This window comes from Pipistrellus hanaki, assembly GCF_964339955.1.
Source record: "Pipistrellus hanaki genome assembly, chromosome: 1".
Taxonomy (NCBI): Eukaryota; Metazoa; Chordata; class Mammalia; order Chiroptera; family Vespertilionidae; genus Pipistrellus; species Pipistrellus hanaki.
The window spans coordinates 181,362,834-181,390,677 of record NC_140503.1 but is presented as its reverse complement, the minus strand read 5'-3'; the positions used below and the strand labels follow the sequence as shown (position 1 = coordinate 181,390,677).

General features: G+C 39.8%; 2 protein-coding genes across 6 annotated transcripts in view; one reads left to right on the top strand and one right to left on the bottom strand.

Moving 5' to 3' along the window:
• Positions 1-4,179, top strand: part of FIP1L1 (factor interacting with PAPOLA and CPSF1) — a 63,895-nt gene extending 59,716 nt beyond the window's left edge. For all 4 annotated transcript variants that reach the window (XM_084900037.1, XM_084900038.1, XM_084900040.1 and 1 more), the window contains 2 exons: positions 2,420-2,557; positions 3,872-4,179. In XM_084900037.1, the coding sequence (XP_084756163.1) occupies positions 2,420-2,557; positions 3,872-4,019 (286 nt within the window). In that variant the 3' untranslated portion in view covers positions 4,020-4,179. The remainder of the gene's footprint in view (positions 1-2,419; positions 2,558-3,871) is intronic.
• A 656-nt stretch (positions 4,180-4,835) lies between these two features.
• The window catches only part of LOC311630676 (E3 ubiquitin-protein ligase LNX), a 90,555-nt gene continuing 67,546 nt past the window's right edge, over positions 4,836-27,844 (bottom strand). For both annotated transcript variants that reach the window (XM_084899996.1, XM_084899997.1), the window contains exons 6-10: positions 19,597-19,731; positions 13,355-13,532; positions 11,570-11,798; positions 5,793-5,951; positions 4,836-5,370 (exon numbers count right to left, since the gene is read on the bottom strand). In XM_084899996.1, the coding sequence (XP_084756122.1) occupies positions 5,235-5,370; positions 5,793-5,951; positions 11,570-11,798; positions 13,355-13,532; positions 19,597-19,731 (837 nt within the window). In that variant the 3' untranslated portion in view covers positions 4,836-5,234. The remainder of the gene's footprint in view (positions 5,371-5,792; positions 5,952-11,569; positions 11,799-13,354; positions 13,533-19,596; positions 19,732-27,844) is intronic.

Below are 27,844 nucleotides of genomic sequence, written 5' to 3'. Positions count from 1 at the left end.
GAAAGTTTCCCATCATATGGCTGCCTTTAGAATCTAAAAAGGCCTCAAAGCTGTCAGGAATTGGTGTTAGGGTGAGAAGGTTACAGATGACAAATTATGAGATAATAGACTCTGTTTTAATGTAAATCCAGTTGGAATCATTACAAAGACAGCCTCATTTTTATAGAGGATAATATTGTTTTTAACCACCATATTCATTTGTCCTGGTGTGGGCTAATTATTCTGCTTCAGAAAAAAATTAATTAGGATAGGATCGTTCACCTTTACAAAAAAGGTTCTATTTCTGAAAATTTTAGCATTAAATTTACTGAAGATGGTGAGCCTATATATAAGCTGCCATTTATTGAGGGCCTTCTCTTGTACCAAGTACTTACAAATGCTATTGCCAGTTCTTCAACAGCCCTGAAAGAGATTGTTGCCAATTTTATAGATGAGAAAACAGATGGATGCCTAGGGAGGTTGGTTAACTTACCGTAGGCCTCACATTTAGTAAGTAGTAGAATCAGGATGTGATCCTGGCCTACTCTGCTTGTACTCCTCCCACTACTCTACACTGTCATGGCACACTGCCTTTTAGGTGACATGCTTCCACTTTCCAAATATAAAGTGGATATTTATGGTTAGGAAAAGAAGCATAAATACACACACACACACACACACACACACACACACACACAAATATTTTCTTGTTTGGAGCAGGGCCAGCCTGGAGATGGTTAATGGGGGAAAATGAGGACATATGTAATACTTCAACAATAAAGATTAAATAAACAAAATGGTTTAAAAATGTAATGTATAGAAGCAATAACAGCTTGGTCAGCAACATCTCTTGCATTAGGCAGACTCATTACTTTTGCTAAGAAACTACAGACTGATTTGTACTTTTATATGTCTTATATGATCATCTTATTCTGTCTCCTATTGCTCCTACTACAGACAGACTCATTACTTTTGCTAAGAAACCCCAGACTGATTTGTTCTTTTTTTAAAAATTAATTTTTCTTTTAAAAAATATTTTATTGATTTTTTTTTACAGAGAGGAAGAGAGAGGGATAGAGAGTTAGAAACATCGATGAGAGAGAATTATCGATCAGCTGCTTCTTGTACACCCCCTCCTGGGGATGTACCCACAACCAAGGTACATGCCCTTGACCGGAATCAAACCTGGGACCTTTCAGTCCACAGGCCAGCGCTCTATTCACTGAGCCAAACCTGTTTAGGCTAATTTGTTCTTTTATATGGCTTATATGTTAATCTTATTCTGTCTCCTATTGCTCCTACTCAGATCATTCAACTCCTTGATGCTTTAAACATTAATAATTTGTATATAATTCTAGAAACCAAGGCTCTTTAGCACACAGAGCTCTAGAAGATATTTTTATTCCTTCTAAGTGAGTTTACTGATATTAGGTTGTGGAAAGTATGGACTTCTGTGCTAAACAAAGAAAAAAAAAAAAAGACAAAGGATTAGGAGGATGGAGAGAAGAATGTGAGTGAAGGGACATGAAGAGAAGATTGCACTAGGGAGGTAAAGTAAAACTAGCCATCAGTCTGTTTTACCAGTACATTCTATCAGAGTCAGAAAATGGAGGTGCAGCTTTAAGTTTATGCATTTGCAGTTAACCATGTGACTCTCTTCTCACCACACACATATGTAGTATTAAGTAATGGGGATGTCAGAATGCAAGTATGTCTACAAGTAGCTTATTTGCCTGCGTTTTGTGTGGATATTGTAGAAGTTGCTTCCCATATGCACCCTGATGGGATCAAACCTAAAACCTGGGTATGTGCCCTGAGCAGGAATCGAACCTATGATCTTTCAGTGTGATCTTTCAGTGTATGGGATGAATCTCCACCCAACTGAGCCACTGGCTAGGGCTGTTCTTCATGTGTATACCTCTTTACTAGATGAATATACTCTTTATGTAGTTAAAGAACCTTTACTTTCTACTCTGTAGTCATTGTGAACCTGATATTTTTAGAATCCTTACTCTGTGCCCAAGATTTTATAAGTAATATAAGAATATTGCTTTGAGATCTGAAATAGACGAACATGCTTTTAACTCTAAAAGGAGGAAAAGAAAAATGATTAAAATGTAAATGAGTTGCAGCTCCCAATTTTCTCAAGAAGAACAGCATTGTTTTATAAAATTTCTACCTTATAACAATTATGAAAGCACAGAACAAAACTGGTCCCTTATAATATGATGTGCAATTTTATATTTTGTGTTCTTATATTAGATCTAATACTAATTTGGGAATGGCATTATTTCCCTCTCAGTTCAAACATTTTGCATCTATTCTCTATAAGATGCTAACATAGGGACTTCTGTTTTGGACTCAGGTCACATCTCTTCTTTTACAGTTAAAATCGTATGAACAGTCCAGTTAATAAAAGTTGTTTCTATTCCAATTTCAGTGACGAAGAACGATACAGATACAGGGAGTATGCAGAAAGAGGCTATGAGCGTCATAGAGCAAGTCGAGAGAAAGAAGAACGACATAGAGAAAGACGACACAGAGAGAAAGAGGAAACCAGACACAAATCATCTCGAAGGTCTGTTCTTTAATAGTGAACCACTTTGAAGTTGAGAAATTGATTTGACTTCAGAAAGTAAGAGCAAACATTTCCCAATAACTAGTAGAGCAGGGGTCTTCAAACTTTTTAAAGTGGGGGCCAGATTACGGTCCCTCAGAGAGCTGGAGGGCCGGACTATATGAACTACTAATTCCTACTGTAACACCTCGGCTGCGTTCACTGCCCAAAAAACCTGGCGGGCCGGATCAGACTCCTCTGCGGGCCGCATGTGGCCCGCGGGCCATAGTTTGAAGACCCCTGTAGTAGAGCATATATATTCCTAATTGGAAGATTAAGAATAATCTTTTGAAATAGTTGGTTCCTTTTACGCTTCAACAAAGATTTTTAAATCTAACAAGTCTGTATTTAATACTAGTAAACTAAAATTATCATGGAATATAAGAGAATTCACCTTATTAACAATTATCTTGTTGGGAGGGGGGAATTTGGCATATGAATCAGTCTTTAATAGTAAATATTATTAAAGCAGTTGAATCGAAGAAAATTCAGGGCCTTATAGTTTTAAAAAAACAACAGTAGCACACACATATGTTAAATTTCGGTGTCTATTACTTACCTAAAACCAACCTTAGAAACTTTTTCTGATTTAGTTTCTCATTTATAATTTGGCTTTCAGAATCCTATCTAATAAAAGGGTAATATGTAAATTGACCATCATGCCAACACACAAGATGGCTGGCAGGGGAGGGCAGTTGTAGGTGGTCAGGCCTGCAGGAGAGGGAAGTTAGGGGTGACCAGGCCTGTAGGGGAGGACAGTTGGGGGCAATCAGGCCAGCAGGGGAGCAGTTAGGTGTCAGGCTGGCAGGGGAGTGGTTAGGGGGTGATCAGGCTGGAAGGCAGAAGTGGTTAGGGGCAATCAGGCAGGCAGGTGAGTGGTTGGGAGCCAGCAGTCCTGGATTGTGAGAGGGATCGTGGATAGTCGGACATCCCTTGAAGGATCCCAGATTGGAGAGGGTGCAGGCTGGGCTGAGGGACACTTTAACCCCGCCCCCCATGCACGAATATCGTTCACTGGGCCTCTAGTAAAGTATATGGGCCCTGGGAATCTGGGATGATGTTGGTGAAGATCAGCTTATAATGTAAATATAATCTCAGCATAAAAGTCACCCCCAGAAAAACAAACAAACTGGCTAATGGGTTAAATCTTTTAACACCCAGCATTGAGAATTTACCTAGGCAAGTAGATTAATTTTTTGTCATTATTTGTGTACTTAATTAAAAAAACAAAACAAAACAAAAAAAACACGATGTGTTCTTAATTTTTTTTTTTAGTAATAGTAGACGTCGCCATGAAAGTGAAGAAGGAGACAGTCACAGGAGACACAAGCACAAAAAATCAAAAAGAAGCAAAGAAGGAAAAGAAGCTGGCAGTGAGCCTGCCCCTGAACAGGAGAGCACCGAAGCTGCACCTGCAGAATAGGCCTGGTATAACCTTTTGTGTATATTAATCCCAGAAATAGATACTACAAATCTTGTTTATTTTTCTGGATAATGTTTAAGAAATTTACCTTTAATCTTCTGTTAGTATAAAAGCTTTTTTCCCCAAAATAAAAGAGTGAATTTTTCATGTTAAGTTAAAATCTTTGTTTTGTAATATTTAAAAAATAAGATTACAATGATTTTATATCCAAGAAAGTATGTGAGTGAGGCACTCATCAGGGAATTTAAAGAATGGTGTTTAGCTGTGTACATACCAGTATCTGATAAAGGCCAAATTCTACCTTGGCCAACATTTCCTTGAGTTAATCACATATTAGTCTCTCCACGTTTCTCTGCAAAAGGCATCAAAAGGCACTCTGAGTTTTGAGAGTAGTCTTTTATTGTTACTGCTGTAGCACTGTGGGTTAGCATATTAAAGAACTCAGTTTTGATACCATAACTTTTGATAGCAAGTGTTCATGGTGAAATTGGGGAAATTTTATATGTAAACAAATGAATCTAATGGTATTTGGGAGGCCTCTGAAATAATTTAAGTGTAGTTTGTAGCAGGCACTGGACACTCATCACAATTTTGAATTCCTTCATGGCCGTCTATATGAGGCTTGTTTGGCTTTTCTTGATGATTTTCTCAAGGCTCATTGGTTGAACAGCATGCCGATTTTTTTTTTATATAGTGAATAAAAAAGTGACAAGAGCTTTAGTTATTTCCTATTAAATCTAAGAAAAAAAACAAGTTTTAATCCTCTGAATAGTCATAATAGAAATGAATTTAGTGTCACATACTTAAAGACAACTATAATTTTAAAAAATATTTATTTCTTATTTGATGAAAAACATTTTCCAGTAATGCACTTTTAAAATCATTTGGCTGTAAGTTATTTTTAAAATACTCAAATTTTTAATTTTATGATTCTAATTCATTTGAGGACATACAAACCATTTCAGCTGTTTAAGAGCTTTTTATTAAATAGAAAAATATAAACGTAAACGTAGAGTGATGCAAAATCCTCCACACTGAATAAAAACTATTAGTAATGTTTTGAGAATTATATTTTCTGAGGTGCAGTTGGCTTTCATTAGATCATAATTTTGCTGATATTATAGTTCACATTTGTATAATGTATCCCTTAAATACAAAAAATGACAAGATAAATATATTGTTTCAACTTTTATGATTTTCTATGACCCAACAATTCTATAAAAATGTGCCAGGCCAAGAAACGATAGTGAGAGTGATTTTCCCTTTAAGTTCTTTTAGCATCCTTGCCAAGCAAGCATGTATCATTCCAGATGTACTTTTACCATTGACAGCAAGAAGAATGTCACCACATCTAAAAAAATAAAACAAGGCATATGATTAATATTTTGATCCATAGCTGAAGTTAATTTAAGTTTAATTGGAGGTCCTAATTTTTGCTATATCTGTCAATTCTAATTAAAGTACTTCTCTCCTCCTCACTTTAAATGCAAACTCTCTAAATTCAGCTTGCATTAGAAGGGATTCATAAGCAAGTTGCTATATGGGACTAAGTAACTATAATCATTTTGGATTTCTTAGAAATTGCATGCTACATAAATGTGTTCAATTTTTTAAACCAACAAGTAAGCAAATGTGTTTCTGACCAATATGAAAGTTATAATACATGCCTTTTTTCAAGAAGGGCCATGCTTTTTTTAATGCACAAAAATCCATAAAACAAAATATTTGAATATAAATGTTATAAATTTTTTTTGTTAAAATAGTTGTTGTTACCTAATTCTTCCATCATTATATGCTGGTGTTCCTTCAACAATGGATTTGATAAAAAAAGGTTTGTTCCCATTGTATTCTTCATAACCTCCTACAATGCAGAAGCCCAGACTTCCAGCTGTGTTTCTTCGTAATACAACATCTTTGCAGTTATACAGGTACCTGCAATAGAATGTAATCAATATGTAAGCAGTTTAGTTGAACTTAGTTGAACTCAGATAATAATTACTGTGATTTATCTTCCATTTCCTTTTCTGACAATTTTTAGAATAAATAGCACTAGATGGGTCTCACTCAAAATTGACCTTTGTACTGTTCGCTTGCTTTTTCTTATTGAACTTCTGTTTTCCATTGTTAAACACACTTTAACAAATGACACCATCTATTTATGTTTTGTTTATATGTCTACTGGGAAAGATAATCATTAATTTAATGCCTTAATTTATATTAAAAAGTTGGGATATGCATAAATCCTTATTGGTGAACCAAATTCAAACATACTTATTATGGATGCCATTTTTACTTGTAGGTTTAAAAATTTTTCTTTTTAAATTGATCTCAGAAAGAGAGAGGAGAATCATCAATTGGTTCCCAACTGCATGCTTCCTCACTGGGGATTGAACCCACAACCTGGGTATGTGCTCTGACTGGGAATCTAACCCACCACCTTCTGGTGTACAGGACAGTGCTCCAACCTGGTGTACAGGACAGTGCTCCAACCAGCTGAACCACAGGCAAAAGTCTTTGAATAAATTATTCTCAATTAAAAAAAAAATTTAAACCTACCCTAATTAATGCATTTGTTGAAATTTGGAGTTTTGAAAAGTATTAGTTTATATGTATGTAGTTCTACGTGTTTAATAAAGATTAGAGACACAAGCAAGCATAAAGTGAATGGAAAATGTATATTTAAAGACTAAGTATGATTCATATTGGAGTATAGAAAACTGGCAGTAAATGGAATAGCAAGTTATAAAAGGAATGGGAAGGGAGGAAGAGACCAGAGGTCTTCTGTAAATGAATAGAATTTTCAGCTAAAATAGAAATATAGGTTGAAGACACTATTTCTTTATTCTGTGGTAGTTGGATGAGTGTTAACATAGGTGCAGGCTAATGTGCAAACTGTATTACAATTAGGATAGAAGGTCTATGTCAGGAGCTGGATTTGACTCGAAAATCCCTGAATCCAGAAACGTTTGAAAAAATGAATATTTTCATTTTGACAAAAAAGAAAAAAAAAGATATTGGTTTGTTTATAAGTTGTACCTTAAGATATTAACTGCTTTTTGAAAAACCAATAAAACATCTCTTGTGAAATGTTTTGTTAAGTGATGATGACATTGGTCAGTAACATTTGTTAAATTAATTTTAAATGAGCTTTTCCTATTTTGAACTCATTCAAGGCTTAATTGAAGAGTTCGCAAAGTATAAACAGTAGCAAGGAGTTTAGTAATTTTTCTAAAGAAAATTATGGTTACCTTAAATAATTTAGACTGTTAAAAGGAGTTGATAAATACAGTGAAGTTGGTTGCTACTATTTTTTTGTTCTTTCACTAGCTATTCTTTCAAGGATTCCACTTTTCAGTGGATCTCAATATTTCACTGAACCCCTATTATTACTAAAGTGTGGTTTCCAAAATATGTGCCTTTCAGGGTCTAGAGGCAAAACATTTTTGTCATAATAGCATGATCTTTGCCTTTTCACTCATTTTCTTGAACACATGATAGGTGATCTGGCAACAGAGAGAGTGCAGAAGTAGATATGAGTCCACTTATCTTCTGTTAAGCCAAATATTAAAGAGGTTTGCAAAAAAATACACAATGTCGGTCTTCTCACTAACTTTTTAACATAATGTCTTATGAGGAAAGCAGTATATTAACATAATGGAGTATATTATTTTAAATAAGTAAAAAATTCTTCCTATTAATTCCTAAGGTAAATATCATTAGACATAAGCTATATAAACAAAAGTTCTTTAGCATCATCAACTTTTACATTTGTATAGGGGTCTTAAGACAAAAAACTTCGGAAATTTCTGCTCTAGATGTATTTATCAAACTTGGAAGTCCCATTGGTATCTCAGACTCAACATGTTCGAAACAAATAATATTTCCTCATTCTTCCTTAATGTGATAAAATAATTGCATTGATGTCCACAAGTGGCTACCCTACCGTGGTGTACCCAGTTGTATAACTGTGGTGTCTTCCTGTTCTGATTCTGGACTCAGCCATAAGAGCAACAGTGGAATTTTTGCCACCACCAGTCAAATCTTAGGTACATAAGTATGACCAACCAAGATCAACCAAGCCTAGCCTGAATCCGCTGAGCCCCAACAGACTTGGGAACTAAATATTACATATGGTTACTTGTTAACTGAGGTTTTGCAGCGTGACTGTGACAATACATAATCGATATGCCTACTCCTAATTTAGTTGTATCCCTTCTGCTTTTAAAAAGTTACTAAAGAAGCAATTAGGAAACTTAAAAATATAAATGCAAATTCCATCTTAAAATTCAGTCACTATATATGAAAGAGAACTTCCAAAGGCAGTGAGAGTCATGGAGGGATGATGGAATGCCCATAGCTGAAGAGTGCAGTCCAAGCTGGTAAGAGTCCTAGGGGCCATAATGAGAGGTTCACTGATAGCAAAACACGCATCCACTGGGAACACCAGAAGTAGGCAGGTTGACTGTTAGCAGAGTGTTCCCTGGGCCCAGTGTGGCAGGGGAAAAGGGCATGGGTGAGGTAATAACCCAAACAGACAACCCATATGGACAGGAAGTAGCTTGCCAATGCGGTAGGGTAAAGAATCAGCGGAGACATGCTACAAAAGTGGGAAGGTAACAGTAAGAATAGTAACAGACAAAACCCACTCACCAGAAAAATGCTGTAGAAAAATGAAGTTTTAACCACATTACTGTGAATTTAAACTACTTCTGAAATAATAAGAAATCAAGGAAGATATGAGAGAATAAACTGACCAAGAAGAAGTGAAGAAATACAAAAATAAAGATATACTATTGAAAAACAAGGGATATGAAGGACAGATTAAAATAAGCAAAGAAAACAATGGAAATTAACAGTTGAAAAGAATTCAAGGGAAAATGAAACACGATACATCAAATACATATTTGGGTTTTCTGAAAAGAAGAACCCAAATAAGTTATTTTGAACATTAGGTGAAAAGACCAAGCCACACACATGGGAAGAAATGAGATCACACTTCTCTGCCCCACAGTTAGTTAAACCTGTTAACTGGGGAGTTCCCTTTTTAATGACGCAACCTGTAACGGGCGCGTACTCTTTCACTAGGACGTGTCAGTACATCATGCCCGGAGGACGTAATTTCATATTTTTATTTATTTATACTTAATGAAAATAAATGAAATTATATATATATATATATATATATATATATATATATATATATATATATATATATTCGTTTATTTATAAGGAAAATACAAAATTACAAAAAAAAAATAGAATACCGACAAAAAAAATGGACACGTCGAATTAAAAAATTATAAATTTTACAAACAATGATAAAGATTACAAAAAATAGCCGAAACCAGTTTGGCTCAGTGGATAGAGTGTCGGCCTTCGGACCTAAAGGTCCCGGGTTCGATTCCAGTCAAGGGCATGTACCTTGGTTGCCGGCACATCCCCAGTGGGGGGTGTGCAAGAGGCAGCTGATCGATGTTTCTCTCTCATCTCATCGATATTTCTAACTATCCCTCCCATTTCCTTCCTCTCTGTAAAAAATCAATAAAATATATATTTTTTAAATTACAAAAAATATATACCGTCCCTCTCGGGACGCAACATATATTTCAAGGACGTATTCATATGTCCTACCCGTTCCCGATATTGTTTACATTTGACGTATTTACAGGTCCCGCTCGGTTAACAGGTTAACAGTGATGTGGTGCTTGCAAAGAGTGTGATCGATAATATATCTAGGCAAACTGCCACCTGGTTGTACAAACGCATTTTACTAGTACCAGTTCCTATAGTAGGTGCTGTCACTGTACAGTCTGAATTTTTATTGTATTATTTTTGATATCTACTGATACGATACCTAGGGTATAAGATTTTAAAAAATCGGTACATAATAGTGTGTATGATACTACTACGTATGTGTACAGAGATACTGCTTTTGCAAATAAATAACCATGCCCATTCATTTACATTTTGTCCATGGCTACTTTCATGCTAACACAGGACTGAATAGTTGCAACAGAGACAGTATGACCCACAAAACCTAAACTCTGACCCTTTTCAGAAAAAGTTTGCCATCCCCTGACACAGATACTCCCTGGACAAATACACAGGAATTGGTGACAGAGATGATGATCTGAGGGGACTGGGGTGGGAGATTCAACCTTTCATTCTATATCCATTGGTGCCCTCTGGGGTTTGTACTGTGTTTATTAAATTACTACTAGGTGAGAAGAGAGATGGAGGAAGACAAGCATTGCCAGGGTGACTGAAAACCAGTGGTGTCTACTGGCACTATTTTCACAGTGCCCTTCTACTCTTTTCAAGGAAATGAGCAAAATCCACACTAATCTAGGAAGAGCATACAGGTGCCTGCCCACGGCCACGTAAAAGGGGGAAAAGAAAGCCATTCACTCGGTCATATTTGGAGTAAAAAGTTTCTCACATTTGTCCTATCTTACCTGAATCTTGATTACATAACAGAATAGCTTTGAAGCACAAAATGATTTATAATAGAATGCAGTTTCAAAAGATTTTTTAAAATAGAAGTAATATCCTCTTCCACTTAGGTTCAATTCTAAATGTTTAAAGTTTTTAAGGTGCCTCAATGCTCAGCTGTTTAAAAAAGTACTCATTTAAAATTTATCAATTACTGAAGGCTCAAATCAGAATTGAGGACAGTTTGTATTTGAGTCAGGGATGTTTTATAAACCTCATTAAAAAAAAAAAAAAAAAAAAAAAAGACCTATCTCCACCCTCAAGAAAAATGTACTGAAACCAAACATCCTGCTCTCATTTATTTAATTCTAGCCAGCATATCATCTTCAGTAACTCCAATATTTAATGTTTAAATCATGCATTTGGAATTCGTAAGAATCTTCTGAAGGCCAAGAGTTAATGTTGGTGATGCAGATGAATAAAACCCAATTTATCTGCCCTCTGGGTATTTGTTTACAGCCACTTAGCAAGTCTACCCCCAAATCCTTTCCTGAAGTGTTTGAGCCAAAACAGCCATATACTGTAAGATTCTAGTTGCAGCTCATTAAGTTAATGTGCAAGAACTCACAAGAGTAGGTACTAAGGAGAGAAGATGAGAGATGCGTTCTCAACACATGCATAAGCATAGGTGAAGGCAAAGTGTTCTGCGTCGCTTTAGGTTTAGCCTGGGCCATGACGGGTTGAGGCAAAACCATAGATGGGAGTTATCCTCCATGCAAGATCCTAGGGCTGCCCCTACTTGAGTGAACACCCTGGATTTCAGCATCCTTTCCCTATCAGCTGAGCTCCCTGTTGCAAGAAGACGAACGACTCTACGTGGCAGACCTGTGAACGCCTCATGATGAATTCCTAATGTTTCCACATGCAGGCTTTTGCCCCTGCCCTATGATTTCTGCAATGCATTTTCAGTTACAATTATTTCAAATAACCCCACAACCAAGCCAGGGATTCATTAAGATGCTAGTGCCATGAGTCAGCCCAAGAGAGGGAAAGAATGGTAAAAAAATATATAGTTATTTCCTCCCACACCTCCCCAAGGATGTCACATTGGGACTCACCATGGTAATTCCAGCCACATGACCCAGGAGGGGGACCAGTCACTGGGTGGGGCCATGTTGTGGTTGGAGTCCAGAGCTGTTGGGCTGTTGCATTCTTCCTGGGAATCACATTGTTTGACTTCCAAAGCTTTAAGAACCATCGAGGAGGATGTGCTTTTCAATAATGCAACTGCCTTGTTCCGGCTGACCTCTGTTAGTTCAACCCCATTCACATTCAACAAAATGTCACCTGGTGGTCAGAGAAGCAGAAGCCATCCTTAGTGCAATAGGACCTTCTCTTACAGTGCAAAGGAGCAGGGACTGACGGATGGATGTGGTGAAGTAGGGAGGGTGGGACACATGTCGGCCTCTTGCATTGACATGAAGCTGAATTCTCATATAGAAAATGGTGAATTGTGTGCATTCTGCAAGGCACTGGTAAGTCGTGTTTAGAGGTTTCTAAAGCATACCCATTGGTGTTAGGCTCTTGTCATTAAAAAAAACAAAAAGGAGGAATAGCCTCATGTACCATTTAATCAAAATCTACATTTTCACTCCTTTTTTGTTTCATGTTTTTAGCACAGAGGAAGAGCACTTGGCAAAGGCTTTCAGCACCTGCACAGAGCCTAGTGTATGATAGGCATCTAATACACATGATATCAATGAATAAGGAACTACCCCTGAGAGTATCTGGCATGGGGTCTACAGCAGTTAAGAAAAATGGGCCCTGGAACTGTTTTCTCAAAGAGGTGGAAAGAAGAATTAACATTTCTATTGATTGCACAGGTGCTAAGAACTAGCATTGGTTAAGCACCTACTGTGTGCTGGACCATTTCCATACATATCCTCTAATCTGCTCGTGTTCAATCACTTCCTGGTTGGCCTCATTATTCTGCACCCAGGTGCTTGGATAAAAGTGAAAAGCAAGAGAAACTAAGATACATACCTTCCCTGCCTTCATTTTCTGTTCTTTTATTTCCTGATCTTTCTGCCTCCTTTAATTTTTTCTTTTTTTTTTTTTTTAAATATAGAATAACCACAGCAAGAGTGAAAAATAGGGGAAAGGTAGGAAAGGCCTTGAGTCCTTCCTGACCCAAAGTATACATCGTTAGGTTGGCTGACTAAATCCCTTAATATGCCATCCCCCTTGGCTCCATAGACTGAGCAACTGTACTTCAGAAACTTTACATTTTATCTCTTGAATCTGAATCCTTAAGTATCATAATTGCCCAATCATTTGAGTTACCCCTTCATGTGAATTGACGATATTATTAAGGATACACATTTGACATCTTCATTTCCGAAGTCCAGGACACACAAGATTAGAGTAACAAAACACTTTCCACCAGTGGGAAGTACCTATGGCATGGTACTTTCACTTAATATTCAATCAGAGTATCCAATTATTTTTCCTATACAGCTCATAAAATTGAGTAATTCGTGAGTAGTTTCATCACCAGATAAATCCAGCAAAGGATCACTTAGAATAAACGGAACAAAATTATGCCATTTAACCAAGGCAACTTGCTCGGAACTAACATTTTCCTATTAATTCTTGGCATAGTTTGCAGTACTTGCTTCACTAGCAAGCAAGGTGGCGCCCACATCAATCCACTTGAACTAAGGAGGGTTGAAACCCAGTCTGGCAACTACACTCAGACTATTCATGGTCAATGGGTAACAGATGTCCCGGTCAGATCACCCTCACATTTGCTTGTTAAATCTGGAAACAGTTACCTAACCTAGCAAGCTGCTAATTCATCTCAACACTGCTGCCCCAGAACCTTAAGTTTCTTTGATTTTTACCTGTTTTTATTCTTCCATCTCTGCTTATGACTCCTCCGGGTTCAACACTGATGACGTGGATAGGCAAATCCCACTCACTTTGCGATGCTCCCCCTGAAACAGTCATCCCAAGAGATTCGCTGGGGTCTTTTCGGATACTAACCACCTTCTCATGACAAGTGACTGCAAGAGGGAGGTGCTAAGGGCACAGACAGAAAAACATGGGTTTGCATTTCCTACATACAACATAGCACAAACATATGACAGTGGTGTTTGGTCTCACAGAGAAAGACATATAGAGAGAACCCTTGTTTTGCCACCCTCTCCCCCAGCCCCTAGGGTAGAGTGATATATTGTCCCAAATTCTATAGGCCGATTCAGAAGAACTTTACATTTCAGTAAAAATTGACCATTAAAAATCGAAGGAACTGTATCCCAAATTTTTCAAGTGATTCATTCCTGATAGTCGAGTAGCTTTTTGGAAATAACACTCATTTCATTCATGAATATCAGGATTTTTTTCTAAGTTACAAAAGCAACCATATTTTAAATAATAGCGCCAGTTAACTTTATGCAGGTAATCAATTATAGAAATTCTAAAAAAAGAAAAAAATGGATTTCATATATATGACTCTTAAAAATTCACCAATATCTAGGTTTCTCCTAATTAGCATCTTTACGCTTAGTATTTCTAAATATGCAGTCAGTTGTACTTCATTTTATTACATAAAATATATATAAATATAAAACTATAGTATACACAATTGTATAGTATACACTGGATAAACTTTTGAAAAACAAATTAAGAGAACTTATTTTGATTTACTAGCACTAGATGAAAACCATGCAAAGCTATATGCAGCATTATCGTGAAAGCAATATGTAGAGAAGGTCAAGGGCACTGCTTATCAGTGAATACATATCAATGTATTACTTTTTCAAAAATGTATTCTCCTCCCTGCTGGTGCAGTGATCTAAGCAGCAGTCACCAACCGGTGGCCCGTGAGATCTGAAAGGTTGGCAACCGCTGAATTCTAAGAGAATAAGACTGTGGACATGTGCACTGCAAATAAATATAATACTTGGTTAAACCTCAAAGAAGCATCTGGCTCAAAGCATAGCTATAGTTGTACTTAAGGAAGGAACCTTTTTGTACATACATATATAAAGGTACAAAAAAAGTGTGCTAGCTCTTTAACAAAAAAAAGAAAAATTATTATCTGTATTACTATTTGCATTTCTGTAAAGAAACTGGGAGAAAATTTGGTTTCTTGGGGGTAGGTGGAACAGGGACTTCTTAAAAATCTTTTCCATTTGAAATATAATATCTATATCTATATCTATATATCTATATATCTCCTATTCAACAAATCATATAAATTCTAATTAAACGTCTACAAATTGGATGGATGACATTATATCTATTTTACCTGCAAGCACAGGGTCAATTTTTAAAAAATATATTTTATTAATTTTTTACAGAGAGGAAGAGAGAGAGAGATAGAGAGCTAGAAACATCGATGAGAGAGAAACATCGACCAGCTGCCTCTTGCACACCCCCTACCGGGGATGTACCTGCAACCAATGTACAAGCCCTTGACCGGAATCGAACCCGGGACCTATCAGTCCGCAGGCCAACACTCTATCCACTGAGCCAAACCGGCTTCGGCATAGGGTCAATTTTAAATGCCTCATTAGGAAACAAGATAAGCCTAGGCTTTTGTGTGCATTTATTATCTTATGATTTCCTGCAGTTTTAAGTTAGCCATGTCTCTTTTAATGGCCTATTACTGTAGCCCTCGCATTGACCATAGTAGCATTTAGCACATTGAAGATGGTTTTAAGTACATGTTTGCTGAATAAATGGATGAATACATTGCAAATTGCCACAAATCGTTTTTGGTAATAATAGAATAATAGATCAGAAATTGAATAATTATGGCAAGGTATATATTATAATTAGTACTTGTAAAGTCTGGATTGTGTTTATATAAACCCCAGAGCCTTGAAGATAATGGTTATCAGATGAGGGTTATAAAACTGAAATAAGACTTTCTTTAGATAAAAGTTTCAAAATAAGCACTAGTAATAGTCCTAGCACTCTGGCTAAGGCCAATGAGTAACTTAGAGGGGCTCTCGAGATCCATTCTCAGCACATGACCTTTCCCTTCTGAAAAGCAATTAGATGTGGGATGTCTCTTCCTTTAATTAGAAGCATCTCTCAAAAGAAACCCACTTGGAGATGCAGGCAGTTCTGAAATGCCTCCAATGTGGCAAGAATTCTAAACCCAGAGACTCCCACTGGCTGCCCTGCTGCTTCAGCTCATTCCTGGGGATATTCATAAAGCATTTACTCCTGATGCTCACAAAGAAGGGCTTCAGTTCATTATTTCCACATGTGGGACCAGGGGTATCGTAAGGGTAGCTGATCAGTCTCCCAAGGTGATGTCTAAAACACAGTCTGGAATATTCTGAAAAACAAGGATCTCTCACACACACATACCTCACACACTATCTCATCCTTGAACAGCTGCCTAATACTTCGTGTGGATGTGTTATATTCCCCACTGATGACAGGTTGTTTGCAGTCTTCTGCAAAATTAAACAGGGACACTGCAAATATCTTAGACTCACAGTATCTTGTGCCCTTGTGTAACTATTTCCTTATGCTAATGTCCTCGTATTACAATGGAGAAATCAAAGAGCCTGGGCATTTTACATTTCAATAGATTTTGATAAATTACCTTTGAAATGGTTTCTATAATTTATTATCTCTACAAGACATTGTGGAAATACTGATTTCTCACAATTGTGCCAATACTAGGTTTTATCCATATTAACCAATATTTTCCCAGGTGAAAACTAAGATTCTAATAATGTAATTGCCTTTCTTTGTAGTAAGTTTGAACATCTTTTATTGATATTTGGGTTTCTAATAAGCTTATAAGATTTGTGATAATGTGATCACTCAAGCTCCTTCTAGCTTCATCTATGAAATGGGTAAGAAAGCCCATGTACAGCAAACATGTGGCTAAAAGTAATATAACCTAATGGAAAATAGAACTTTTGTTTTTTCTTTAAAAAAAAGGTGTTATAAAATTCATTTGAAAGTAGCAAAATTCCAAATCTTATGAAATACTCCCAGAAGTTACATCAGCTTCTCTTCTGCCACTCCAGCTAACAGGAATTCATGAGGCTTTAATATTTGTTGTGAATAAATATTGCTGGAATAACAGATTGGCCAGCTACACCTTTGGGAAAAGGAAGAAAATCGATCTTTGTTTCATATTTAGGCAGGTCCAGGCAGGCAAGCTAAGATTTAATATTTTAAAAAACCAAGTAAGTGAAACAGGTGTCAGGAAGAAAATTGGGACCTGCAACCCAGGATGTCTGATTCTAAATCCATGCTCCTCACTATCCCGTTTTGCAGAGGGAACACTGAAAGGCATGGTCTAAATTAACTTATCAATGTTCAGGCATCTGTCAGAAAAACACATTGAAGAACTAATCACCCAATTTTTCCAGAGGGAGTTTAACTAGTTCATTGACTACAGAACTCAGCCCAAATCAAATTGTGTCAAATAAATCACATGACACATGTTTTGGTTGTGGAAAGCTACGTTTTCCCGGCTGCAGAGGTGTCATTTGTGTTTTTACACGCAAGTTCCTGGAGATCAGAACCTCCTTTCACTTCTTCGATGCTTCTCAAATGGCCTTTCTGCACTGAGCAACTACAGGCTAAACAGACATGACTATACTCCCTGAGATAAGAAATGTGTCCATGTGTCCTGTGTCTCCTACATACTGCTTTACCCACAGGAGAGACACGCATGTGTTAGGAATGGAAAAGCCCATACCCTCCGTACCCAGACTTGGCTAACTGTGGTGGGTAGAGGAGAGTTAAATACAACAGAGATCTTCTTCTCCTCCCGTTTCTACTTTGGAGACTTGTTGGTGCTTCCTAATGTTTAAAACATGATTTATGATAAAACTGTTTAAGTTGATTAAAACATGTCAGGGCCACCAGTGTACTATCACTCAGCTATAAAATTACATGATAGAATATTTGCTTTGGGTTTTTGAAAAAGCATTTTAGACATATTAAAAATGCATAAAGATGAACATAACTTGCCTATATACCTTGCAACCCAGGGTCAGACACACATGTCCCATGTACAGCTGAGGTGCCTCTCTGACTTCCCTGGTCACATTCCCTTTCCTCTCTCTGAGGCAACCACACTCCTCAACTGGATGCCTATTTGTTCTTTAACTTTTGAATTCATTAACAACTTTTCTGTCTCACTAATCTCGGTTTGTCTTCTTTGGTATTTCTTTGGGTAATTTCACTTCCTGCTTTCAAAAAGCCACGTTGTTTTCCTAAACAAAATACAACTTCAGTAGGATCATAAAAAATGAAACCATCAAAGAGCCATCTATGTCTTCATTGCATTTTTAAATATGGCCCTTTTAATGTGTGTGTGAGAGCATTTCAGAAGGCAAAGGGAACTATAAATTAAAATGAAAATAATTACAATTTCTACTGGGCCCAGTTTGTTATGCATGTTTTCCAGGAATTGAACATGAGGGAAGGTTTCAGCAAAAATTTGATCAGGGCCTCCTGGCTCTTTCCATGATTCATTATGGTTAGGTAAAGGGGCTATAAAACCACAGGGCTGGTGGAAGCTTCATTCTTAGTGGTTTAGTGAGCTAGGATATAATATGGTCTTGCTAACTCAATTATAATTAGTTAACTAGATTAAAACTTTAATGAAAAGAATGAACTAATTTTCTATTAATAGCATTAAATTTACTTAAACTAATGGTATTTACTACTGAAAAGACACCAGGGAGTGCTTATCCATAAAATGTTTTAGCAAGGAAGTACTTGGACTGTTGAGATTGCTTATTGTAAATAAACCTGGAATTTTTTATGGATTTATGGGGCATAGCTGGCTGGTGGGCTGGAGAAAGGGGAGAGGGAGTATCCTTGTAGGCTATGGAATTAACAGCATACGAAGCAAAGATGTTCCAAAATCAAAATTTTGATTGTAGTTTCTACATACATTGCTCAAAAATTCAAACTTGTGAATTATTCCAAACCAAAATCTAGCCTGATGTGGCATGTAGACATTCCCTAATCTGATGCAGGAAGAATGGGCTATCTATAAGATTTTTTAGTTACAAGTAATTTTTTAAATTACTTTTTTATTGTCTAAAGTTTTACATGTCTTCTTTTCCCCCAATGGACCCCTCCCCTAGTCACAAGTAATTTAATGAAACGGGATCTCAAAAGTAATGGCAGCCAGAAATTCATCACCATCACAATAGGATGCGAAGTGGAGGCTATTGGACTCATTTGGTCTAAGCAAGGTGTGTGTTGCTTAGACACCCAACCAAATGGAGACGTTATGGCGCTGCCTCTAACATTGGCCACAGGCAGAAGTAGGAACTGGGCTGAGGCACCTCATTGAAAGAGGGGCTCCCGCACATGGCTTCCCTGCAGATACATGCTGCTTCATCCCCCGTTTTTAAAAATGTTTCTGAATTTGAATTCCATAAGACAGGACATGTGCTCTTTGGATTGCCCAATCCCCACCACTTGCTAGTGTTACATGAACTTCAAGTGTTTATCAGGGGTCCTCAAACTTTTTAAAGTGGGGGCCAGATCACGGTCCCTCAGAGAGCTGGAGGGCTGGACTATATGAACTACTAATTCCTACTGTAACACCTCGGCTGCGCTCACTGCCCAAAAAACCTGGCGGGCCGGATCAGACTCCTCTGCGGGCCACATGGGCCGTAGTTTGAAGACCCCTGGTTTATATTATCTTTCTGGGTCCTTCTGCAAAAAACAAACACCCTAAAAAATAGCAGGAGGATTGCTCCTTTTCAGGCAGACTGGGAACTTCAAAACCCTGAAGCCAAGCAAACCTCTTGCTTCATTTCAAAGCGAATGAAAAAACAGTCCTTAAACAAAATGAGTTGAAATAACATGACATCTATTTGGCTTAGACCAGAAATTATGAGGTCTGCGAGATCACTTTTCAAAACTCTCGTGCATCTTCCTCGCTCCTGCTGGGGTGGGAGACACCTGCTATCCCTCCAGGTCTTGAAGATGGGACTCTGGGCTTTCACTGTGACAAGATAAGTCACATAGTGTTTAAGTGATGAAATCCAGAGATGACACTCAGACATGTTAATGGGTGCAGCCTTCCCCAAGAAACAGCTCACCGCAGAAGCAGTGGACATACCCTGCTGGGCCTCACCTTGGGGTTGTGGCTCCTGTCCCCTGGCCCCGAGGACCGGCTGCCGTTGCTGCTCCAGCCGGCTTCCTGAAAGATGTCAGGACTCTGCTGACGGGCCTGGCGGGACACGACGAGGTGGATGCGCCTTTCACTGGCCTGGGTGATAAGACACAGGCGTTAGCACCGTCAGCTTCCGTCCCAAGCATCCAGGCACCAGGGTTACCGAGATGTGCGAGTTGGGTTTTACCTTTTTTTCTTTTATGGAAAAAAAGTGGTTTCTGGTATTTTTCATGGCAGTGCCCACTTTGTAGTTTGAAAAGAACACAAGTCATTTCCTTTACCCCTTACCCAATGGGCTCAACCGTACACAACCTGAAATGTTTGAGAAACTTTCCAGATAGAATAGGGCCGTGGTCAGCAAACTGCGGCTTGAGAGCCACATGCGGCTCTTTGGCCCCTTGAGCGTGGCTCTTCCACAAAATACCACGGCCTGGGCAAGTCTATTTTGAAGAAGTGGTGTTAGAAGAAGTTTACGTTTAAAAAATGTGGCTCTCAAAAGAAATTTCAATCGTTGTACTGTTGATATTTGGCTCTGTTGACTAATGAGTTCGCCGACCACTGGAGCCCTGTCAAACTCCAGACCAAGGGTCAGCGGTAAAGAAAAAGCAGTAGAGTTATTGGCAGGAGTGTTACTGCCGCAGGAAGAGAAATTCTGCGTCTGACGGTTTCAAACATCCGGGTACTGGAAACAATGAGCACTTCAGAACTACAGGGGTGACCCAGTGGCCCTAACACAGCCCGATCAAAGGCCTTTGCCTCAACCCTTTGCTTTTCACCTGAATATCATTAATTCTGACTACTAGTCTAATACCCTGTTTCCCTGAAAATAAGACAGTGTCTTAATATTAATTTTTTCTCCCAAAGTTGCACTAGGTCTTATTTTCAGGGGATGTCTTATTTTCGGGGAAACACGGTAGCTGTGTAAGCTGATACTTGGACAGAGTGTTCCAAATAGCAAATACATTCCTGATTGGTAAGGTCACCATAAATGCGCAAGTTGGCTTTCTGCCACCGAGGAGTTTCACGTGTGCTTGAGAGCATGAAAGCTGCTGGTTGCTAAGGCTTCAGCTCTTCAAGGCAGTGAGTCAAGACCTAGGGCCTGTGAAACATACATGAACAGGGCTTCCTGATGGCCCGGTGAAGTAGCCCCTTGAGCTGAACCATCACTCTAGTAAAAGCCAACAGTGCCTGAGGCATGGCTAGATTTGATTAGAAAAGTCCCCTTCAAAATACTAAATTTGGGGACAAGAAAGGTAGAGAAGAGTAAGTTCTAGGGGTTCCCATCTTCATCCCACCTCCTGACCACTCACAACCACCGCAGGCCTGACATCGGCCTGCTTGCCTTCTTCCGCTGCAGGCATGGTCATCAGACCACAGGAAAGTCAGGCCACGAAAGGAGCCACGGAAAGCCTTGCTTCATTTCTGGATTTGAATTCCGTAAGACAGGAATTCAAAGGAGCTCAGAAAGTGGGAACTAAGCTATCTGCTTCCTGCCTCTTCTCTGCATCCGTCCTTCCCACAGAAAATAGCTCCCTCCCACTCTCAGGAACTAGGACCTTGTTTGTGAAACCTGAAGCAGTAAGTACCCACCAATGACAGCAGATCCCCACTGTGGTCCAGCACAGACCAGCCCAAACCTTCACAACTCTGAATCCTTCTACTGATAAACATCTCTCCTCAGGGCTTCCTGAAAACCTAGGGGTCAATGGGGTGGTTGTACATTAGATGAACTTTTAAGAACAACTGCTGAAACACCATAAGGGTGTCTATTGTAAACGTCATGGTAGATGGTGGGCCAGTCAAATAAATTCGTTTCATATAAAGTTAGCAAATTCTGTCAAAAAGGACTCAAAAGGGAAGTTCAAGTCCTTCGCTCATATTCACTTCTGAGGGTCTACCCGGCACTTGCCCTTTCTCTGTTCCTTCACCCATTTCCACTCCCCTGGTGTTTTTCATCACATCTAAAGCCCGTGTCAGAACAGAACAAAAATAACAAGCCCAGGAAACAATAATGAGCAGGCTGACATGAAGAACTGAATTCAATTCTTGGAAGAGTATTTTGTAATCACTGTCTCTTTCTTAATACTGTAAGCCTCACTTATCTCAATGAGGTTATCTTTGTGAGCTTTCTGAAGCAAAAATTATTAATTGATAAGGAGTGGCAAACATTCAAGTCAAAACTTCAATGGCTGAGCCCAGATTCACTTATCTTTAGGGAAACTCCGATGTTTCGAAGGCTCTGGGCAGCAGGTCTGTCTCTAGGCCAGCATACTGTGCTGCATCCACTCTGGACCAGGAACGTGACCTGACCACCTCATAAAAGCTTAGAAAACCCAAGACTTACATGTCGGATCAGCTTGCCAGGCAAAATCCAAAATGGCAAGGCACAGCCTTCAAGAGCTATTTAATTCACATTGCGAGCACGAATTTCTCACTGGATTTGCAAATGCTGACTTTTATTAAGTTGTTGGCAGGAAGAACACTCCAATAAATAACCCTGGTATCGATTTACGTGGAAATAAATTCCCTGCAAGGCTGGATCTGTGGCTCTCACCAGCCACCTTATAAATTGCTCACAGCAAGACTCTATCTGATGCACTTTCTTTCTTTAGCTTTTGAAGTCGAAGGTGGAAAATGGGCTAATGTGTTTGTCCTGGCTCCTACTCCCAGGAACAGCTGGATTCAGTGCCGAGAAACAGGCCTTAGCATCAGTCTTTCTTTCCACGGAGATGAATCTGGCGTGAATGTGGAGCAAGGGGGAGAAGGTGGGCGAGGGGGAGACACAGACTGAATGAAAGAGAGAATGGCGGAAACTTATTTCATACAGACATAAACATGTGCCAGAGAGATGGGCGCGGCAGACCCGTCGTTGAAATAAACGCTCGAAGGAAGAACATGCTACAGGTCGGAGGCAGGGCAGCTTCCCTCTTGCATCACTTGGGTGCTGCAGTCTGGAGGAGAGGACTGTTGAACAACTGTGTCTGGCTCAAGCAGTAGACAAGGTAAGAGCTAGATTCTCTCACTTGAAGTGTCCTCTCCTCTCTCCGTAAGCATCCTCAGTGTTGCTCTAGACCAGTGTTTCCCAAACTTTTGACATATTTGTACCCCTTCTATAATTTTCGTAACGCTGAGTAACCCTCGTACTCATGAGAACGTAGAATTAGGCGCAGCTAAGCACAGTGCAGTGCCTATCCCCACCAAACTCCGGTGCAACGTGTACCCCCACCAAACTCTTCCCGTACCCCTGGGGGTACGCATACCAACCACACTTTGGGAAACACTGTTCTAGACAAACTCTGGGCACAGTGGTCACAAGTTGCATAGCCCAATGGCTGTGCTGAATACTCTTTTCTCTTCCAAGAAAGATCCACGCATTAAACTCCCTCTCTCCTTTCAGGTTAGAGGAAAGGGATTCTGATGACATCCACATTCTCCACTGTGCACCTCAGCTTGTTGGCAGCCATTCTCTCCCCGCAGCTGGCGTACGCCGGCTCTGGGCCAGGCACTTCACCAAGAGCCTTGGGGACATGCTCCTGCCCTCAGGGCCCTTGTCCTGCTTCAGGGACAGTCAGAAGCAGGTGCCACGAGAGAGATGTGGTTAACACATAGAGTTTCAGAGGCAGAGCAAATTACTTCCATTTAAAATGATAGGAAAATCCTAACGTTTAGAGAAAGCCAGAGGATTAAGACTGAGTATTATTTCTCATGGAAAAGCTTGTTTTGGGTTGTTCTGTGTAATGGCTATTTTTCTCTAAGCATTTAAAAACTGCCAATAATAATTATATGATGGGAGCAAGCAGAGGCCACAGCAGGGAACCAGAGTCCAGCAGCCTCATTTATAGGTAGCCCATGTAAAAATAAGAAACTTCATCTCTGGTAGTCAGAAGGAGTCTGAGAGTATCTGGTTTCATCATGTTCAGCCTGGGAATGGCTCTTTCCCCCAAAAAACTCACTATGACCAAGAAACTGCTCATATTGTCAGGAGGCAACATGGGCCAGAACAGAACGATGACAATCAAAGATGCTACCTCACAAGGAGCCAGCAGAGGCATTTTGCAGAGCCAGTTGTTGGAGGAGAGGGGTCTTTCTACCATCCTGGCATTACAGGAGTCCATGAAGTCACACACACACACACACACACACACACACACAGAGAGAGAGAGAGAGAGAGAGAGAGAGAGAGAGAGAGAGAGAGAGAGAAAGAGAGAGAGAGAGAGAGAGAGGGAGAGATAGGGTCAGCCACAAATAAAGGCAGAGCAAGAGAGCATGGAGCACTTGTACTCATCTAGCCAAAGGCTTCACATATTCATCTGGAAAGGAGGATTGGAGTTAAACCAAATGGTCTATAGAATTTGCTGCTTTCAAATATGCATATACCGGTATATATTTCAAATATGCATATTTGAAAGCAGCAAATTTTATATATATATATATATATATATATATATATATATATATATATATATATATTATATATGTATATAATCCTCTCTGAAGATAACTCTCATTGCCTTCACAGGAGATACAGGAGATTCCTGTTTGACTGGGTGGCTGTCTTGTTATAGAGATGAGTAAGAGGTATAGTTGGATTTATAATAATACTAGAGGCCTGGTGCATGAAATTTGTGCACAGGGGCATGGGGGGGGGTCCCTTAGCCTAGCCTGAAAAGATGCAAGAGTTCTACACCTGGCCTGGCCAGAGGCCCTCCACAGCCGGGCACAGATGCTTGCCTCATCACTGGGGCGATGAGGTAAGTGTTCCCCCCATTCCGGCTGCAGAGGGCCTCCCAAGGCTGGAGTGGAATGTTTGCCTCATCGCCGTGGTGACAAAGCAAGCATTCTGCCAGGCTGCTCACACTGCTCGCTCTCAGCAGCCCCCCCACCCTGCCCCGGGACTGGGGGACTCAGGGGACGCCGAGAGGACTGGGAGCCACCATCTTGTGGCTTTGGGCACTGCCATCTTTGGAGTGACAGTCAATTTGCATATTCCCTCTTTATTAGATAGAGAAAAACTCTATAAACAGCTTATCCTATTTAGCATTTCATCCATTTAATATCACAGGTCTTAATAACTATTTCTTTAAAAACAACATCATTCTGCATCTACATACCTAACAGGTTTCTTTTCCAAGGAACCCAGAGTGAGACAATCTAGCTTTCACTGATTCTCAGTGTGCACCTATGAGGATAGCTCTTTTTTTTTTTTAATAGATATATTTTATTAATTTTTTACATAGAGGAAGGAAGAGGGAAAGAAAATTAGAAACATCGATGAGAGAGAAACATCAATCAGCTGCCTCCTGCACACCCCCCACTGGGGATGTGCTTGCAACTGAGATACATGTCCTTGACCGGAATCGAAACTGGGGCCTTTCAGTCCACAGGCCGATGCTCTATTCACTGAGCCAAACCGGTTTCAGCATCTTTCTAAGCCTTCTGGAGTTTGCCCCACACTCCAGCTTCCCTCCCAGCAGCTGCTCAAGTGTTGTTCTCAGTTCATCCACCCTGTGCTCCCACAGCCCGGGGACTATGGAGAACTGGCTCCATACAGCTAGAAAGTCACAGACATGGAAGAGATGTCAGACCTCATTAAACCCAGATTTTTCTCTGTAGCCCATGCTTCAAGTCCCCTGTAAAATCCTTGCCATGTTGTTATCAGCTCATGCCTCCCATGACAGTGAACTTGCTGTGTCCCAGGGCAGTCAGGCCGTTTTTAGATTTGCACTGATGAGCAAGTTTGTCCTCGGGTTGAGCTTACATTTGCCATTCTCTTGCCTGCCCATTGGTTCTGGCCACGTCCTCCAGGGTAACCCAGAATCAATTTCCACGTGACAACCCTCTCTGAAGATAACTCTCATTGCCCTCGCTTAGCTCTTCTCCTTTCCAGGAAAAGTATTGCTAGTTTCTTCAATATTTAGTATATTTTCAAGTCATCTAAAAAACTTGAACTGTGTACTCATTCTAATAACTGTGTGTATATGTGTGTGTGTGTTTGCGTGTGTGTGTTTGCATGTGTGTGTACACAGAACAGCTCTGGAGCTAGAAAGTGAGTTCTAGTCTAACCATCACAGGCTGTGTGTGTGTGTGTGTGTGTGTGTTTTCTGGTGGACCAGTTACACCCAGAACCTCATTAAATGGAGTTCCCATTTTGTTATTTCATACATGTTTGCATGTATGTGTACACAGAACAGATCTGGAGCTAGAAAATGAGTTCTAGTCTAACCATTACAGGCTGTGTGTGTGTGTGTGTGTGTGTGTGTGTGTGTATGTGTGTGTTTGCTGGTGGACCAGTTACACCCAGAACCTCATTGAATGGAGTTCCCATTTTGTCATTTCACTCATGCATAGGGGACTGTATGTTTTTTGAAGCCAAGAATTCCATGGATGTCTGCCTTCATCATTACTGATCAATTAAAAAATGCCAGTGAGGTTTCAGAACCCAGATATGGAACACACAACAGCCTTCCAGCCTGGCTCTGAGATCATGCATGGCACACAGACCCTTCATGGCAATGCAGACAGCAGGAGGCATCAGAACAGGGCTGCTGATTGCTATGCTAGAAAAATACCAAAGCTGTGAGTTATTCCTAGTGACATGGTAACATCCTACACAACAAGCTACAGAAACAAAGTCCTTGTCCTAAGCCTCCCTCCAGTGAGCAAGAGAACTTCTGAGAAACTAAAGTACCTCTCACTGAGCAAAAGCTAGGGGGCTCCAGAAACATACATCCAGATGAGCTAATGGTGCACGGTAAGCTGATATTCCCCCTATGAGCTCCATGAAAGCAAATCTGGTGTGTGTCAATTTGTTTACTATTGAAATGTTAGCACCTAGCATAGTGCCTGGTACATTTAAAAAAAAAATTGTGAATACCTTCTGCTGAGAGGCCACAGCTGCAGAGAAACCAAAGTCTGGCCACGGAGAAAGGAAATCAAGGAGGCTGTGAGGAAAGATGACTAGGAACCTTAGGATTTGACCAGGATGGGAAACAAGATTTGACATAGCAATTTGGTGTATTTTCCCCACTAGATTCTAGCTCCATATTCATTCTTACATTCGAAGAAGCTCATATCTTTTAGGGACTAAGAAATTAATGATGATGGTGGTGACAGATACAGGGTCATGCAGATGTCAGTGACAAAGTCAAAATCAGAATTTAGTTTTTGAGTCCCTAATCTGCTGATCACCGAGTCAGCAGAAAGACCCCACTCCTTTGCCTCAAACAACTTTTTTTTTTTTTTTTTTTTTTTTTATGGTATCTGGAAACACATGCATGTGAGGTAAGTTGGAGAAAAGAAGTGAAGTTTCAATTTCCTATAATATTTGCAACATGTAGCTGTGATGTCACTCCTAAATTCTAAGCTGTACAGCTTACCAAGTCATGCTTTATCATGAATGTATGAAATTTAGAGCTTTATGTAAAAACTAGAGGCTTGGTGCATGAAATTTGTGCAAGTGCGGGGGGGGGAGGGTGTCCCTCAGCCCAGCCTGCAACCTCTCCAATCTGGGACATCCCTCTCACATCCAGGACTGCTGGCTCCCAACTGCTCACCTGCCTGCCTTCCAGATTGCCCCCAACTACTTCTACCTGCCAGCCTGATCACCCCCTAACCACTCCCCTGCCAGCCTGATTGTTCCTAACTGCCCTCCCCTGCAGGCCTGGTCACTCCCAACTTCCCTCCTCTGCCAGCCTGGTCACTCCTAACTTCCCTCCACTGCACCTTCCATCGCCCCCAACTGCCCTCCCTTGCAGGCCTGGTCCCTCCCAAATGCCCTCCCCTGCTGGCCATCTTGTGGTGGCCATCTCGTGTTCACATGGGGGCAGCCATCTTGTGTGTGGAGTGGCGGTCAATTTGCATATTACTCTTTTATTAGATAGGATTATTTGGACTGTAAGAATTCAGAATTCAGTTCAGAAGAATGTTTTTAAACCTATATAGTAACCCAGGAGCATTACATTTACCACAATCCCATGCTAAGAATATTTCTTTAAATAGGATTTGATGCTCTATTTGCTGTGCTCATCTATGAAAAGCACCCAGGTGTAGCAAGTCTCATCTCACTGACTCCAGGGACAAAAGTGTTGCCTTTCCCCAATTATGTAGTAGAACTCATGAGCTGGAATTGCATATTTAGAACAAGTAGGTAACGTGTGCTATTTGCTTTCTGGCTCTGTTAAAAGGCCAGATACCTTCTTTTTAAAAGTTT